This window comes from Thalassophryne amazonica, chromosome 10, assembly GCF_902500255.1.
Source record: "Thalassophryne amazonica chromosome 10, fThaAma1.1, whole genome shotgun sequence".
Taxonomy (NCBI): domain Eukaryota; kingdom Metazoa; phylum Chordata; class Actinopteri; order Batrachoidiformes; family Batrachoididae; genus Thalassophryne; species Thalassophryne amazonica.
This window is the reverse complement of record NC_047112.1, coordinates 100,293,650-100,312,118: the sequence shown is the minus strand read 5'-3', so window position 1 is coordinate 100,312,118 and position 18,469 is coordinate 100,293,650. Positions and strand designations below refer to the sequence as shown.

At 48.5% G+C, this 18,469-nt stretch overlaps 1 protein-coding gene across 1 annotated transcript in view; it reads right to left on the bottom strand.

Annotated features, from left to right (window-relative positions):
• LOC117518171 (E3 ubiquitin-protein ligase HERC2-like) overlaps nucleotides 1–18,469 on the bottom strand; it is a 248,382-nt gene that overhangs the window by 38,657 nt on the left and 191,256 nt on the right. Inside the window, exons 76-80 of the mRNA XM_034179230.1 lie at nucleotides 16,894–16,985; nucleotides 16,652–16,791; nucleotides 16,114–16,301; nucleotides 15,734–15,931; nucleotides 15,571–15,654 (exon numbers count right to left, since the gene is read on the bottom strand). Of these exons, the coding sequence (XP_034035121.1) occupies nucleotides 15,571–15,654; nucleotides 15,734–15,931; nucleotides 16,114–16,301; nucleotides 16,652–16,791; nucleotides 16,894–16,985 (702 nt within the window). The remainder of the gene's footprint in view (nucleotides 1–15,570; nucleotides 15,655–15,733; nucleotides 15,932–16,113; nucleotides 16,302–16,651; nucleotides 16,792–16,893; nucleotides 16,986–18,469) is intronic.

The following is an 18,469-nucleotide window of genomic DNA, read 5'->3' as shown; positions in this document are numbered from 1 at the left end:
TCTGTGACAGCAAGAAGAGTAGCCATGATCTGATCTTGTCTGATAAGAGCGGCACGTTAGCCCCCGAGTTTGCTCAGATGAAGTCATTGCTCATTAGTATGTAGCCTCCTGCGGCTTCTGCTGTCCCTTTCACAAAGCAGTTTGTGCCTTCCTGTGAATATAGTGAGGAGGAGCTAACTCCCCCTATTACCAACGATAGTGATGAGGATGCTATGTGTATGGCAGCATCTGAGTCATTATTTAGTGTGAGCCAGACATGTCAGTTTGAGGGCTAGCCGTTCCCCTCTTTCTTCTGTAACGGGCTCCCACACCTTAGATATAGACTCTCCACAGGTGTATTCACACCAGGCCCACTTCGAGTTGCGTCGTGCGGCGTCATGACGACGCCACGTGGATGCAACCTAGTGCCGAGACGATGTAGCTCAACGCCACAACTCCAGAAGGGACGCGAAGGATGAAGTGAATCGGACACCAAAAATGAAACATGTTTAATTTTTTTCTGCAACTGAGTCTGTCTGCAGGTTGTCCTCTGCGTCCTCACCTCCTCTCTGCCCCCCTGCTGTGCGCACTTGACGCAGACATTCCTGCGTCATCATGATTCCGCACGACAACACGAAGCAGGCCCGGTGTGAAAGGGGCTTTAGAGTCTGGGCTGTCCACTGTAAAGCAGGCCATTCAGTTGGCCTTGTCATGGCTTGGCGTTGATGTTCCTCCCACAGAGACTGCTCCTTCTAGTGCCTGTTTTAGGGTCATTCAGAAACCAGTGTTCCGTGTCCCACCCTCCATCCATCCATTTTGTTCCGCTTTATCCGGAGTCAGATCACGGGGGCAGCAGCTCAAGCAAAGCCACCCAGACCTCCCCATCCACACACACCTCCCCCAGCTCCTCCGAGGGAACCCCAAGGCGTTCCCAAGCCAGTGGAGAGACGTAGTCCCTCCAGCGTGTCCTGGGTCTTCCCCAGGGCCGTCTCCCAATGGGACATGCCCAGAACACCTCTCCAGCGAGGCGTCCAGGGGGCATCCGGGAAAAGATGCCCAAGCCCCTTCAGCTGGCTCCTTTTGACGTGGAGGAGCAGCGGCTCGACTCCAAGTGCCTCCTGAGTGACCGAGCTCCTCACCCTATCTGTAAGGGAGTGCCCAGCCACCCTGCAAAGGAAACTCATCTCAGCCGCTTGAACTCGCGATCTCGTTCTTTTGGTCATGAGCCAAATCTCATGACCATATGTGAGGGTCAGAACATAGACTGATCGGTAAATCGAGAGCTTTGCTCAGCTCTCTCTTCACCACGGCGGTCTGATACAGCGACGCATCACTGGAGACGCTGCACTGATTCATCTGTCAATCTCACGCTCCATCCCTCCCTCGCTCATGAACAAGATCTCAAGATACTTAAACTCCTCCACTTGAGGCAAGGACACTCCACCAACCTGAAGAGGGCAAGGCACCTTTTTCCGGTCGAGATCCATGGCCTCGGATTTGGAGGTGCTGATTATCATCCCGGATGCTTCACACTCGGCTGCAAACTTCCCCAGTGCATGCTGAAGGTCCTGATTTGACGAAGCCAACAGAACCACATCATCCGCAAACGGCAGAGATGAGATTCTGTGGTTCCCAAACCGGACCCCCTCTACACCCTAGCTGCACCTAGAAATTCTGTCCATAAAGGTAATGAACAGAACCGGTGACAAAGGGCAGCCCTGGTGGAGGCCAACGTGCACTGGAAATAGGTTTGACTTACTAGCGCCAATGCGAACCAAGCTCCTGTTGCGGTCGTACAGGGACCAGATAGCCCTTAGCAAAGGACCCCAGACCCCGTACTCCCGGAGCACCCCCCACAGGGTGCTCCGAGGGACACAGTCGAACGCCTTCTCCAGATCCACAAAGCACATGTGGACTGGTTGGGCGAACTCCCATGAACCCTCGAGCACCCGATGGAGGGTGTAGAGCTGGTCCAGTGTGCCGCGACCAGGACGAAAACCACATTGCTCCTGCTGAATCCAAGGTTTGACTATCGGTCGAATTCTCCTCTCCAGTACTCTGGAATAGACTTTACTGGGGAGGCTGAGGAGTGTGATCCCCCTATAGTTTGAACACACCCTCCGGGCCCCTTCTTAAACAGAGGGACCACCACCCCGGTCTGCCAATCCAGAGGCACTGTCCCTGACCGCCACGCGATGTTGCAGAGTTGTGTCAACCAAGACAGTCCCACAACATCCAGAGACTTAAGGTACTCAGGACGGATGTCATCCACCCCTGGAGCCTTGCCGCCAAGGAGCTTTGTGACCACCTCAGTGACTTCGGACTGGGTGATGGATGAGTCCGCCTCTGAGTCCGCAGTCTCTGTTTCCTCTTCGGAAGACGCGACGATGGGATTGAGGAGATCCTCAAAGTATTCCTTCCACCGGCCGACAACATCCTCAGTCAGGGTCAACAGCTCCCTACCCGCACCATAGACAATGCCGGTGGAGAGCTGTGTCCACCTCCTGAGGTGTCGGACGGTTTGCCAGAATTTCTTCGAGGCCGACCGATAGTCCTCCTCCATGGCCTCCCCGAACTCCTCCCAGACCTGAGTTTTTGCCTCTGCAACCGCATGGGCTGCAGCACGCTTGGCCTGCCGGTACCTGACAGCTGCCTTCGGGGTCCTACTTACCAACAAAGACAAGTATGACTCCTTCCTCAGCTTGACGGCATCCCTTACTTCCGGCATCCACCACCGGGTTTGGGGACTGCCGCAGCGACAGGCACCAGAGACCTTGCGACAACAGTTATGAGCGCCCGCATCGCAGTTTGGAGAACATGGTCCACTCGGACTCCATGTCTCCAACCTCCCCCAAGCTCTGGGACAAGCTCTCCCAGAGGTGGGAGTTGAAGACCTCGCTGACACAGGGTTCCGCCAGTTGTTCCCAGCAGACCCTCATGATACATTTGGGCCTGCCAGGTCTGACCGGCTTCCTCCCCTCCCAGCGGATCCAACTCACCACCAGGTGGTGATCGGTCGACAGCTCAGCCCCTCTTTTCACCCGAGTGTCCGAGAAACATGGCCGAAGGTCAGCTGATACGACTACAAAGTCGATCATCAGCCTCCGGCTCAGGGTGTCCTGGTGCCACGTGCACTTATGGATACGCTTGCGTATTACCCCTCCCAGGGACTCCAAGAAGGTCGGGTACTCTGCACTGCTGCTCGGCTCGTAGGCCAAAACAACAGTGAGAGACCTGTCCCTGACCTGAAGGCATAGGGACGCAACCCTCTCGTTCACCGGGGTGAACGCCAACACATGGCGACTGAGCTGGGGAGCAAAAAGCAATGTCCCACCCTCTTTACCATATACTGAAGAGCCTCAGAGGTACTTGTATGATCCTAAATCTTTCACCCATTTGCCACAGGATTGGCGAGCACTGTGTACAATGCAGAATGTGACGCAGTATGGCTTAGACCACATGCCATCAATTGACAGCGTTGTTAGTAGCCTGGTTGTAGCACTCGCTGATGGTGCCCAACCAGAGGCCTGTCATCCATGGCCTCAGTGTAGGGTCACTGATGAACTCCTTGCCAAGAGCTATGACACAGCTGCTCGTATTGGTCATCTAGGGAACTCCGTCTCACCATGCCCTTGCACTCTCATAGTGTCTCCAGGATGCTGGCACTGACAGTGATGCTTCGCTCCACCTTGACCTTTGGCCAACACCAAGTGTGGTTGGCCCAATCTCCACTGTCTGAGGCATGCAGGGGCTCACTATACACCCTACCTGTTGTCCCAGGCCAGGTTTTCAGGCCTGCGGCCCAACAGACCTTGACACGTGCTGTACAGGAAAATGAGTCTCACCAGCAATTTGCCGAATTACCACAAACTCCCAGGCACCAACCTAAGCACGTAGGTGGCTTCCACACTGCAAACTGACGTGTTTCCTGGGGTGGGGTCAGGCTCGTCAGCCTGCCCAGCAGTCTCCCTTTCGGCTACCTACAGGTAGACCTCCCAGAAATGACCAGGGGGACCGACAGGACCAGCATGGCCACCCTTCAAAATAATCAAGGGGTCGCAACAGTCGGGTTTGACACAGCTGGAAACAGCTCGACTGGTGGCGGGTCTTGGTTTCAAACCAATGGGCAGTTTCCACACTGATCAGGGGCTACAATATTTAGTTCAATCACCACCACCACCACCCCCCCACAACTTCAACGGGGCAAAAGTTACGGTTCTTACAGACCCAGTGAGGTCTCTTGCTGTCAGGCAGGAAATTTTAGAGCTCATGAAGAAAGGAGCCGTAGAATGAGTCAAGAGTTTGGATCAGTTAAGAGGGTTCAATTCAATTTATTTTCTAGTTCTAAAAAAGGATGGTGATTTTCATCCTATTCTTGACCTTTAACTAAATATGTGAAGGTGTTGCAATTTGGCATGCTCTGCACAATGGATGTTATCCAGGCAATTTGGCAGGGGACTGGTTTACCAGTGTGGACCTGAATGACAACTATTTCCACATCCCGGTGTCAGTTCATCACAGGCAGTTCCTCTGGCCTGCCTTCAAGGGGACGGGCGTACCAGTTCCGGGCCCTTCAATTTGGACACTCCCTGATGCGTGGCAGCAGCACTCTCTCCTTTGCAGGCTCATGGAATACGGATTCTTCCATACCTAGACAACTGGCTTGTGTGTGCTCCGAGCCAGGAGCAAGCACTCAATGACACTTTGACCCTACTAAACCACATGTAGCAGCTAGAGCTCTGTGAATTTCACAAAGAGCTCCTTGACTCCAAGCCAACAGGTGATTTTTACTGGCATTGCAATTGAGTCACTGGTGATGAGAACTTGCCCATTCCGTGTTCGCAGGAATGCAAGACTAACCTATGGTCTACTCCACCAGCTGATGGGGAAACTGACTGCAGTGTCAGCAGTCGTACCTCCTCTTCTTTGCCTTTCGGCTGTTCCTCTTAGGGGTCGCCACAGCAGCTCAATCGTTTCAATCTCGCCCTGTCCTCTGTATCTTCCTCTGTCACACCAACCACCTGCATGTCCTCCCTCAGCACATCCATAAACCTCCTCTTTGGCCTCTCTCTTCTCCTCCTGCCTGGTGGCTCCATCCTCAGCATCCTTCTCCCGATACACCCTGGGTCCCTCCTCTGCACATGTCCAAACCATCTCAATCTCGCCTCTCTGACTGTGTCTCCAAACCGTCCCACCTGAGCTGTCCCTCTGATATGTTCATTCCTAATCTTGTACATTCTCGTTACTCCCAAAGAGAATCTCAACATCTTCAGCTCTGCCTCCTGTCTTTTTGTTAGTGACACCGTCTCTAAGTCGTACGACATAGCTGGTATCACTACTGTCTTGTAAAATTTCCCCATCACTCTTGCTGATATTCTTCAGTCACAAATCACTTCTGCCACCTTTCTCCACCCACTCCACCCTGCCTGCACTCTCTTCTTCACCTCTTTACCACATTCTCCATTGCAAATATTTAAACTCATCTACTTTCACCACTTCTGCACTATTCCGTTGGGCTCCCTCCCATTCACACACATGTACTCAGTCTTGCTTCTACTGACTTTCATTCCCCTTCTCTCCAAAGCATATCTCCACCTCTCCAGACTAGACTCAACTTGCTCTCTACTCTCACTGCAGATCACAATGTCATCTGCAAACATCATAGTCCATGGGGACTTCTGTCTGATCTCATCCGTCAACCTGTCCATCACCACTGCGAACAAGAAAGGAGCTGATCCTTGGTGTAATCCCACCTCCACCTTGAATGAGTCTGTCATTCCTACTGCGCATCTCACCGCTGTCACACTATTCTTGTACATGTCCTGCACTACCCTAACATACTTGTCTGCAACTCCAGACTTCCTCATACAATACCACAGCTCTTCTCTTGGCACCCTATCATAAGCTTTTTCTAAGTCCACAAACACACAATGTAACTCTTTCTGGCCTTCTCTGTACTTCTCCAACAGTATTCTCAGAGCAAACATTGCATATGTAGTGCTCTTTCTTGGCATCAAACCATATTGCTGCTCACAGATCTTCACCTGTTTTTTTCTAATCCTCGCTTCTACTACTCTTTCCCATAACTTCATGCTGTGGCTGCTCAACTTTATGCCTCTGTAGTTACTGCAGCTCTGCACATCACCCTTGTTCTTGAAAATAGGAACCAGCACACTTCGTCTCCATTCCTCAGGAATTCTCTCACTTTCCAAGATTGTATTAAACAATCTGCTTAGAAACTCCACTGCCATCTCTCCAACACATTTCCATGCCTCCACTGGAATGTCATCTGGACCAACTGCCTTCCACTCTTCATCCTCTTCATAGCAGCACTCACTTCTTCCTTACTAATCTCTTGTACTTCCTGACTTACTCTCACCACATCATCCAGCCTTTTCTCTCGCTCATTTTCTTCATTCATCATTTCTTCAAAATATTCCCTCCACCTATTCTCGCTCATTTTCTTCATTCATCATTTCTTCAAAATATTCCCTCCACCTTCTCAGCACACACTCCTCACTTGTGCATCTTTTACCACCCTAACCTGCTGCACATCCTTTCCAGCTCTGTCCTTTTGTCTGGCCAATCGGTACAAGTCCTTTTCTCCTTCCTTACTATTCAACTTTTCCTTCGCTTTTGCCACTTCTCTTTTCGCCTTACGCCGCATCTCCTTGTACTCCTGTCTACTTTCTTCATCTCTCCGACTATCCCAAAAACTTTTTCGCCAACCTCTTTCTCTTTATGCTTTCCTGGACCTCTTCGTTCCACCACCAAGTCTCCTTGTCTTCCTTTCACTGTCCAGATGTCATACCCAGTACTGCCCTAGATGTCTCCCTCACCACATTTGCAGTACTTTTCCAGTTGTCCAAAATTGCTTCCCCTCCAACCAGTGATTCTCTCACCTGCTTGCTAAATTTCACACAACCGTCTTCCTCCTTCAGCTTCCACCATCTGATCTTTTGTTGTGCTCTCACTCTCTTCTTCACCTCTAAAGTCATCCTACAAACAACCATCCTATGCTGTCTAATGACACTCTCTCCTGCCACCACCTTACAGTCTCTGATTTCTTTTAGCTTGCATCTCCTATAAAGAATGTAGTCCACCTGTGTGCACCTTCCTCCACTGTCTCTGATTTCTTTTAGCTTGCATCTCCTATAAAGAATGTAGTCCACCTGTGTGCACCTTCCTCCACTCTTATATGTTACCCTGTGCTCCTCCCTTTACTTAAAGTAGGTGTTCACCACAGCCATTTCCATCCTTTTTGCAAAATCAACTACCATCTGTCCTTCCCCATTCCTATCCTTGATGTCATATCTACCCATTACTTCCTCATCACCTCTGTTCCCTTCACCAACATGCCCATTGAAGTCTACTCCTATCACCACTCTTTCATGCTTGGGCACACTCTCCACCACCTCATCTAACACACTCCAGAAATCTTCTTTCTCCTTCATCTCACAACCTACCTGTGGGGCATATGCACTGATGATATTCATCATTACCCCTTCCAACTTCACACTCATCACCCTGTCAGACACTCGCTTAACCTCCAACACACTTTTAACATACTCTTCCTTTAAAATGACCCCAACACCATTTCTCTTCCTGTCCTCACCATGGTACAGCAACTTGTATCCACTGCCGATGCTCCTGCTTTTACTTCCCTTCCACTTGGTCTCTTGCACACACAATATGTCTACCTTTCTCCTCTGCATCATATCAGCCAGCTCTCTCCCTTTACCAGTCATACTACCAACATTCAAAGTCCCCACTCTCATTTCCACCCTTCTAGTTTTCTTCTTCTCCCACTGTTTGTGGAAACGTTCTCCTCCTCTTCTTCATTGTCTTCACCCAGCAGTAGCCCAATTTCCACCGGCACCCTGTTGGGCAACAGCACCGATGGCCAATGTTGTTAACCCGGGCCTCGACCGATCCGGTATGGAAATTCGATTCTTAGTCTACATAGTTGGGTTGGCTTGTTTTACGCAGGATGCCCTTCCTGACGCAACCCTCCTCATTTATCCGGGCTTGGGACTGGCACTCAGAATATACTGGCTGCACACCCCATGTGGCTGAGCAGTCGTACTTCTGGCACTCCTGTTTTTGCACCCCTTACAAATTTGGCTCAACAGCCTGGGTCTCGACCCCCAAGCTACATCAAAACAGGTCTGTGCATCTTCACAGTCAGTGCCATCGACATCCTCAGCCCTGGGGAGACAGGGAGTTCATGACACATGGTGTTCTTCTAGGCTCTCTGCAATCCCGATGGGAGGTCGTATTAACAGATGCCTCAAAACGAGGCATATGTTAGGCATTTTGTGCAGTGTGGAACCACAGAATGGTCGGGGTGTCTGGAGCCCTTGGGAGAGGGCTCCAGAGTGCACATCAAAGTGCTGGAGCTGCCGGCTGTCCAGCTAGCTCTGAGGCATTTCTCCCCTGCCTTAAGATGGGAAACATGCTTGTTCGGTTAGACAACACATCTACAGTCTACTATATAAGCCATCAAGGAGGCAATAGGTCTGTTCATTTCCTGAGAGAAGCCCAGAAGCTCCTCCAGTGGGCTTTGCCTCACTTGCAGTCTCAGAGCTGTGGATTTGCTGGGCACGCAGAACTGTGTTGCAGATTTGCTCTCATGACTGAAATCACCACCTGGTGAGTGGAGACTGAACCCAGATGTGGTTCAGATGATCTGGGGAAGGTATGGCAAGGCAGAATTCGATCTGTTTGCTTTGAACACCACAACACACTGTCGCCTGTGGTTCTCTCTCCCAGAACGTAACAGCCCCTTGAGCCAAGATGCTCTGGCTCACCCTTGGCTGGGCCGTCTCCTGTATGTGTTTACTCTTCTGTTGATCATGCTGACACTACACAGGATATGCATCATCAATCACACAGTGTTGCTGGTAGCCCATACTGGCCAGACATTACATGGTTCTCCATGATTCTGATGATCCTCAGTGGGGAGCTGTGGCCTCTCCCTCTGAGGAGGGACCTTTAGTCGTAGTTGGAGGGGTGCATTTGGCATCCTCACCCAGAACATCTTCAGCTGTATTTGTGGCCCCTGAAGGGCCAGACTCCATGCTGAACTCTTGTGAATTGTTGTACAGACTGCACTGAATGCCCATGTGTCCTCCACTAGGGGCATTATATGACAATAGATGGAAGCTTTTTAACCGTTGGTACAGTACACAGGGTGTAGACCCACAGTCTTGCTCTGTGCCAGTGCTGGTTGCTATCTTCAAAAATGATTTGACTGCTGTCTGTCTCTACTATCTCTACTATAAAGTCTATGTTGCTGCTGTGTCTGCTCGGCAAATTATGGTGGATGGTCAGTCAACAGGGTTGCATGGTTTGATATGTCATTCTTTAAGAGGTGCTCTCTGGCTGCGGCCTCCGATGGTTGCATGTGCCATCCTGGGATCTTCCATTGGTCCTAGAGGGCTTATGTTCTCCACTGTTTGAATTGCTGGGACGCTGGGACCTCAGATGGTTGTCCGTTAAGACTGCATTCCTCCTTGCAATTTCATATACAAAGCGTGCTGTTGAACGCCATGCCTTGTCAATCGCTAAGAACTGTGTGCGGTGGAATTCTGATGGGTCGAGGGTTACTATATGGCCTAACACTTCCTTTGTAAGCAAGGTTTGTCTTTTCATGTCAGCCATGTTACCTTGGCTGTCTTTGCCCCACAATCCAGTGCAGACTAATTCTAGTCTGTTGTGTTCTGTTTGTGCACTTTGACGTCAAGTTGAATTGACAGCTGAATTCCGCAGAACTGATGCTCTGTTTGTCTGCTGTTGGGGGATGTGGGGGGGCACAGGAAGGGCTGTGCCTTGTCCAAACAGACTGTCACATTGGATTGATGACGCTATAATTGCAGGTTTACAAGATCTGCAACCATCAACCTCCTCCACTGACAAGTCATTCAACCCGGCGCATGTGCACTTCCTGAGTTGCCCTGAGAGGTGTTCCACTGAGAAACATCTGTGCTGCAACAATGTGGGCGTTCTCCTGTACTTTCGCCGGCTTCAACAGAGTTAATGTGGCTGCTCCTCACCCGGTGACAAGGGCTGTATTATCAGCCTCTTCGAACTGTAACTAAGGTTCGGTAACTGCAGATTCCGCGTAACCTTGTTGGTATGAAGTCATCCAGGTGCTAAGCACCGCCTTTGGAGGTCAGGAGGAATGAAATATAATGAGAGTTGGTTGTCACTCAGAGTCCAGGCGGTAGATACCAAAAGAATCGAATGCTGGATGACACGATATACGAGGTCTATTAGAAAAGTATCCGACCTTATTATTTTTTTCAAAAACTATATGGATTTGAATCACGTGTGATTGCGTCAGACAAGCTTGAACCCTCGTGCGCTTGCGTGAGTTTTTTCACGCCTGTCGGTTGCGTCATTCGCCTGTGGGCAGGCTTTGAGTGAGCACTGGTCCACCCCTCCTGTCGGAATTCCTTTGTCTGAGAACTTCCTGAGAGACTGGTGCTTTGCTTGATCAAACTTTTTTCAGAAACTGTAAGGCACATCCAAGTGGACACCATTCAAGAAATTCAGACGGTTTTCGGTGAAAATTGTAACGGCTGATGAGAGATTAAGGCGTGTTACTATCGCTTTAAGGACAGCCCATGGCGCTGGACGGCGCGCCGCGCCCCGAACCGCCGTTGTCAGCCTGTTTCGAGCTGAAAACTTCCAAATTTAAGCCTCTGTTGACCCAGGACGTCGTGAGAGAGCAGAGAAGTTTCAGAAGAGGTCGGGATCAGCAGTTTATCTGGACATTCCACTGTTAAAGGAGATTTTGTAATGAAAGACGTGCGGACGGATTCGTGCGTCGGCACGCAGCCGCTCATCGCACGGCGCCACAGCAAAACACCTCTGTTGGAAGTCTCACAGGACAAGTTTGAACATGCCCAGCTGTTAAACAATTTCTCGGATACTCACTCGACTGAAAGCCATTGAAAACCGCCTGAATCTTATGAATGGTTATCAACACGGAGGTGTTTTTCTGTGACGCCGTGCGATGAGCGGCTGTGTGCCGACGCGCGAATCCGTCCGCACGTCTTTCATTACAAAATCTCCTTTAACAGTGGAATGTCCGGATAAACTGCTGATCCCGACCTCTTCTGAAACTTCTCTGCTCTCTCACGACATCCTGGGTCAACAGAGGCTTAAATTTGGAAGTTTTCAGCTCGAAACAGGCTGACGACGGCGGCTCGGGGCGATAGTAACACTCCTTAATCTCTCATCAGCCGTTAAAATTTTCACCGAAAACCGTCTGAATTTCTCGAATGGTGTCCACTTGGATGTGCCTTACAGTTTCTGAAAAAATTTTGATCAAGCAAAGCGCCAGTCTCTCAGGAAGTTCTGGAGGAACTCCGATGGGAGGGGTGGACCAGTGCTCACTCAAAGCCTGCCCACAGGTGAATGACGCAACCGACAGGCGTGAAAAAACTCACGCATGCGCACGAGGGTTCAAGCTTGTCTGATGTAATCGCACGTGATTCAAATCCATATAGTTTCTTTTCTAATAGACCTCGTGTATATATATATATATATATATATATATATATATATATATATGTGTGTGTGTGTGTGTGTGTCCTGGTAGTCAGGATGGATACAGGGTTCTAGCTAGGACCATTTTAGTGCCGGGTAAATTATGTGATTGCGTCTCATAGCTTCGTAGAGCTGCGGGCCTATGGATCTGCGGCCCCCCGATGGAAGGTTTTATTCCACTAAAAACATTCTTGGCAAGCCTTATTTTAACTAATTTTCGGTGATTTTAGATGCACTGAATTAGGGCTGTACGATAAATTGAATCCCTTCACGGTAATGGTATATATATCGCAATATAAACTTAAGTGTAAAAATTAGGGTTGAGCCGGATCAGATAAAGCATTTTGACACTGATTTGTGTCTGTTAACACACAGATCAGTGTCCGCGGATATTCTGAACACTCAGTGACGATCACGACTACAGAGTAAAACACTAACACCCCCCGCCCCCCATGATGAAATCTGCGGAATTTCGCAGATCCGCGGAGTTTTAACAGCCCTGTGGTATGGAGGTGTGTTAGTGCCCATGGCAGGGGCAACTTACACATCTGTGATGGCACCATCAATGCTGAAAGGTACATCCAGGTTTTGGAGCAACATATGCTGCCATCCAAGCAATGTCTTTTTCAGTGATGTCCCTGCTTATTTCAGGGACATGTGTTACAACAGCATGGCTTCGTAGTAAAAGAGTGCGGGTACTAAACTGGCCTGCCTGCAGTCCAGACCTGTTGCTCATTGAAAATGTGTGGCGCGTTATGAAGAGACCCCGGACTGCTGAACAACTGAAGTTGTACATCAAGCTAAAATGGGAAAGAATTCCACCTACAAAGCTTCAACAATTAGTGTCCTGAGTTCCCAAACGCTTATTGAGTGTTGTTAGAAGGAAAAGCGATGTAACACAGTGGTAAACATACCACTGTCCCAGTTTTGAAACATGTTGCAGGCATCCATTTCAAAATGAGCAAATATTTGCACAAAAACAACAAAGTTTATAAGTTTGAACATTAAATATCTGGTCTTTGTTGTATTCAATTGAATATAGGTTGAAGAGGATTTGCAAATGATTGTATTCTGTTTTTATTTACATTTTACACAACATCCCAACTTCATTGGAATTGGGGCTGTCGTTGTTGACGTCTTGTTGACATCGTGCTGCAGTTGTGAGTGCTTTTTGCTCCTGCTCTACGGCTGTTGCTCCAGTTGTTGACATCTTGTTGACATTGTGCTGTAGTTGTGTTTTTTGCTCCTGCTCTACGGCTGTTGCTCCAGTTGTTGACGTCTTGTTGACATCGTGCTGCAGTTGTGAGTGTTTTTTGCTCCTGCTCTACGGCTGTTGCTCCAGTTGTTGACATTGTACTGTAGTTGTGTGTGTTTTCTGCTCCTGCTCTACGGCTGTTGCTCCAGTTGTTGACGTCTTGTTGACATTGTGCTGTAGTTGAGTGTTTTTCGCTCCTCTGCGGTTGTTGCTCCAGTTGTTGACGTCTTGTTGACATTGTGCTGTAGTTGTGTTTTTCGCTCCTGCTATACAGCTATTGCTCCACGTGCCGAGTTTGGACACTGTGCTATGAGTGTCGGTGCTCCTGATGCACTGTTGTTCTACATGCAATTGTGGAGTATTCTCTTCCTTCCCTGCTGGTTGCGAGTGTTTTTCGCTCTTTTCCTACAGCAGTTTTTCACAGGCTGTGTTTGCCCGCTGCTCTGTGTGTAGCTTTCCACAGTAGCTGAGGGCTACTTTGCAGTTTGGTGGCTTACATTTGTAACACCGAGTGTCAGTTTGTGGGCTGTGAGTGCCACCTCTCACTCCTGCTCTTGCAACTAACACCTGGGTGTGAGCCTGGGACACTGTGAGTGCTCTCGCTCACTGCACCCCAAATTTTGTGTCTCTCTCACTGCTACACCCACACACACTAATGTCTACTGCGTTGGTGCATACGCGCAATAGTTGTCTGGCGCCTCTGCGCCCAGAAGATGGCCATACTTTGTGCCCATCCTGTCTCGGAGATGGACACTTGAAACAAGCACTCACAGGCAATGCTTGCTTCAACTGTGTTTCTATGCCATTGACTGAAAGATTGGCTAGACTGTCCAGGCTTGAAGTGGAGATGTCCTCTGTGACACTGGCACCACACTCATGTAAGCGACCACATGCTGAGCTGCTTACTGCTGCAGCGAAGAAGGGTGCCCATGACTTTTACTTGTCTGATAAGGTTGACACTCTGGCCTCTGAATGTGCTCAGATAAAGTCATTGCTTCTTTCTCTGGAGCCTTCTGAATCTTCTGCTGCTCCTCTCACACAGCAGTTGACAACTTCCTGTGACTATATTGAGGAGGAGCTGGCCTGTTTGTTGTTACACAGGCCCTTCAGTTGGCCTTGTCACGGCTTGGTGTGGATGCTCCTCCCATGGAGACTGCCTCTTCTAGTGCCTTTTTTAGGGACACTCTGAAGCCAACTTTCAGTGTCCCACCCTCTTTGCCATATATTGAAGAGCTGCAGAGGTACTGGCCTGACCTCAAATCCTTCACCCATATGCCACAGGATTGTAGGGCGCTGTGCACAATGTCTGTTGCACCGCAGTATGGCTTAGACCACATGCCTCCAGCGGATAGTGTTGTTAGTAGCCTGACTGTAGCACTTGCTGATGCTACCCGGCCAGAGGCCCGTTGCCCGCGACCTCAATGTAGGGTCAATGATGACCTCCTTACCAAGAGCTATGACACTGCAGCTCAAATTGGTCGTCTGGGGAACTCTCTGTCTCACCTTGCCCTTGCACTCTCCCAGTCTCTCCAGGATAATGGAGCTGACACTGACACACAGAGCTCCAGGAGTGCTCCAGGCTTTCGCCTACATGTCACGGGAGCTTGGCAGACTTATGTCCACTCTGACCATAGGCCGTCGCCAGGGTTGGCTGGCTCAGTCCCCTCTGTCTGAGACTTGCAGGGAATCACTACGCACTCTGCTTGTTATCCCAGGTCAGGTTTTTGGCCCAGCAGACTCTGGAGCGTGTTGTTCAGGCTAACAGGTCTCGGCAGCAATTTGCCAAATTACAGCGCACTCCCAGGTGCCAACCTAAAGAGCCATAGAGCGGGTCCACAGTTCAGATCACCTAAGGGGGTTCTAGTCAACCTATTTTGTAGTTCCAAAAAAGGATGGTGGCTTTTGTCCCATCCTCAACCTCAGGAAGTTGAATCAGTATGTGAAGGTGCTGCGTTTTTACATGCGTCGCACAACAGAAGTTCTCCAGACAATTTGGCTGGGGGACTGGGTTACCAGTGTGGACCTGAAGGATGCCTATTTTCACATCCCAGTGTCAGTTCACCACAGGCAATTCCTCCAGTTTGCCTTTGAGGGACAGGTGTACCAGTTTAGAGTCCTCCCCTTTGGGCTCTCACTTGCTCCATGTACGTTCACCAGGTGTGTGGCAGCAGCACTCTCTCCCTTGCAGGCTCATAGAATATGGATTCTTCCATATCTGGAGGACTAGCTTGTATGCGCACAGAGTTGGCAACAATCACTCAACGACACTCGCACCCTTCTGGAGCACGTGTCACAGCTAGGGCTCATTGTGAACATCGCAAAGAGCTCCTTGACCCCTTGCCAACAAGTGGTATTTATTAGCATGGCGCTCGGATGTGGTTTAGCTGATCTGGGACAGGTTTGGCGAGGCGGATGTCAATCTGTTTGCCTTGAACGCTACAACACACTGTCGCCTGTGGTTCTCTCTCTCAGAACCACACAGCCCACTTGGCCAGGATGCACTGGCTCACCTTTGGCCGGCTGTCTACTGTATGCGCTTCCTCCACTTCCTCTGATACTACACAGAATATGCATGACCGATCACACAGTATTGCTAGTAGCCCCATACTGGCCGGGCATGACATGGTTCCCCATGATTCTGGCGCTCCGCGACCCTTAATTGGACTAAGCGGTTGAAGATGAGTGTGTGTTTGGAATGGAAACCATTTTTGCCTGTATATTTATCTCTTTGTACAAGTTTTTTTTTTATATTTATGATGGCAGAAGCTTTCTTTCTGTACCTGTATCCTATTGAGTTCCACCACAGGTCCATGCTGTCTGTCCCTCACCATTGTGGCTTGAACAACCTTCCTGAAGGCTGCTTCCTGTTCACAGATAGAAATATAAATAAATATCTTGTACATTTTTATATGCATGTTTTTGAGGTTTACAGTTTCATCACACCTTGCCCTGGGAAATGAGGATGCCCCTGAGTGTGTCAAAGCCCACTGATGGCCCGTGGCCTGTCTGTCCCAGCCGACCTTCCAGGTCAAACATGGGTATGCAGGGACAGAAGAGCTCTGAGATGTGATGCAGAAGCAGCAGCCTATTCCTTAAGGTCATGATGGGGATCTCCTGCAGGTGGTTGTACTCCATCGGCACCTTTTTACATACCACACACATAAATTAGTGACTGACAAACTACTGTGTTTGAGTAGCTGTATGTGGCAGTTTAAAAGACGCTTGTGTGCAAAGCATTACTGCCATCTACTGCACGCTGTGAGAATATTTCTGTATGTCCCCTTAAGACAAACATGAAGAAAATAAAAACATAAATACCATACCTGTACAGGGAGTTTTCCAGCATTGGTGGGTTTACTAGTGGACCATGCAAGGGTGTGAGCAGAACCACAGGCGACCCTATTGATTTTCTTGCCCTGCAGTGCAGCCACCAATCGTGGCCTTTGTATGGCATTAGTGGTACCATCTCCGAGTTGGCCTTCATCATTGTCCCCCCACGTGTACACCTCTCCTGAAACAAACAAAAAAGGAGTACTGCTAAAATTGCTGTACTGGTGGAACTCATTGCTCACAAGAGGCAAGGCAACAATGAACACTTCCCCAACCATAGGGCATGCAACTGTCCCATTTGGAGACAGAAAAATGTCATGGATCTGTTCCTGAATTTAATGATTTATATCCCAGGCCAAGTTCAGCCTCTTCACCAAATTTTACCAAAACTGAGTCTCAAAAGTTTGAGTAATTTTGTTAACAAACCAACTAGCAATCAGCCATGGATGAAGACGTATCGTCCTTGGTGAAATTAACTGATCTAAACCAAGGAAGAATATGAACAAAGATGAGTGGTGTGATCCATCCTACCATCTTCTGTGCAGCACACACAGTGCAGTGACCCCGTGGCGATGGCAATGACCTTCTTGCCTTGTAGCCCCTGAACCTGTCTTGGTCGTCGAACATGATCATCAGAGCCATGGCCCAGTCGATGATAGTCACCCTTCCCCCTTGGAATGACACAAAACAAGGTCATCATGTCATTTGTGACTTCACAACAACAACAACAACAACAACAACAAAGGTTGTGGTCTGTGCCACACCGTACATACCACGTGTAGACTGCTCCGGACTTGGTAAGAGCCACAGAAAACTGCGAGCCACACTCCACTTTGACCACACCCAGGCCTGTGAGCGAGTCAATCTGTGCAGAACCAGACACACATATAACATGATGACACACACAAAAAAACAAGGAATCTGCTAAAAACAAAACATGTCACACACCCACAAACTATTCTAAACCAAAGCACAGATAAACAAAATATATTAAAAAGTTAAAGGCCAAATTCTGCTCACGTTTTCAGACAGAAGCTCAACAGCAGCACTAACAAGGAGCAACCCATGGAACAGATTATAGTCCAAGTCATAACTTTTAAAAATGTTATGATTTCCATGATTCTTCTTTGTGTGTTCTTCCTCACACACAAAGAAGAACAGTGCACAATTGAGAATCCTGGCATTTTTCATGCACCATATTTTATATTTTCTGGACTATAAATAACACTAAAGGATTACTTGCATATGTCCAAAAGATGCATCACGAAAAGGAAAAAAAACATCAAAAGTCACACCAGTCTGTAAGTCACATTTATTTGTGAAACATGGTGCTATTGCTTCATTCAGTAAGATGCAAGATGAATTTAATTGAGTCATAATTTATAATACAAACACTGTATTAGTGAACAGAAGCCAACAGGCTAATTGATATCACTGCACAAGGAACCAAAAACTCAAAGAGCTAAACGTGAGCATGTTTACGTCAGTAAAAGATCATTTTATTTTTTTAAACTGCGTGCATTATCAATTTAATCATAACAACAATGAATAAAGGGGAACTACCATGGAACAGATTATAGACCAAGCCATAACTTTTAAAAATGTTATGACTTCCATCATTGGACGTCAAGACGTCAGCTCATATTGCCTACAAACAGCAACCCAGCAGGCGGAACCTAGTTGCTCTCAGAGCCGCCAGACATCTAGCACAACACTGCATGTCACTGTGCAAATCAATAATGGCTAAAACAAAAACACCCAGACCTCTGCAGAAAGAGGAAACCAAAGCGCATGTAGCATCAAGAAAGCAACAGGACCACCAGTCACTAAAGTTGCTCCCCTGATATCCAAGACTGGTGGAATAATCATTCATTCAGAGAGACAGACAGACAAAGGTAGAGCACTACCTCAAACTTTATGGCATCTATAACACTTATCAATGTGGCCCTCAATGCCATACCAAATTTCCCTAACATGGAGGAGCTGGCTAAAGAGCTGACCATGGTTGAGCAAAGCCATCAACTGCCTTATCAGTGGCAAAGGCCCATGAAATAATTAAATCCTTCCTGACATCATCAAAAGTGGTAAACCAGCACTCCTATAGCCCTTGCATAAGCTCCTGTGTCTTTGCAGAAAAGTCTGTGCCAGACTGGCATCATGTCCAGAGGGAGACGTAGACTCTTAACAGCTCCAAGTTAAGGAATCAAGAGACAAACACTGACCACAACATATTTTAGAGCCCATATTATAAAAATAAATAAATTTCAAATTTACCTTAGCCTACCTGTCCTGCTCATTACTGTTCTGACTGCAAATAGAGTACTGAGTAGTATGAAAGTTATATTTCCT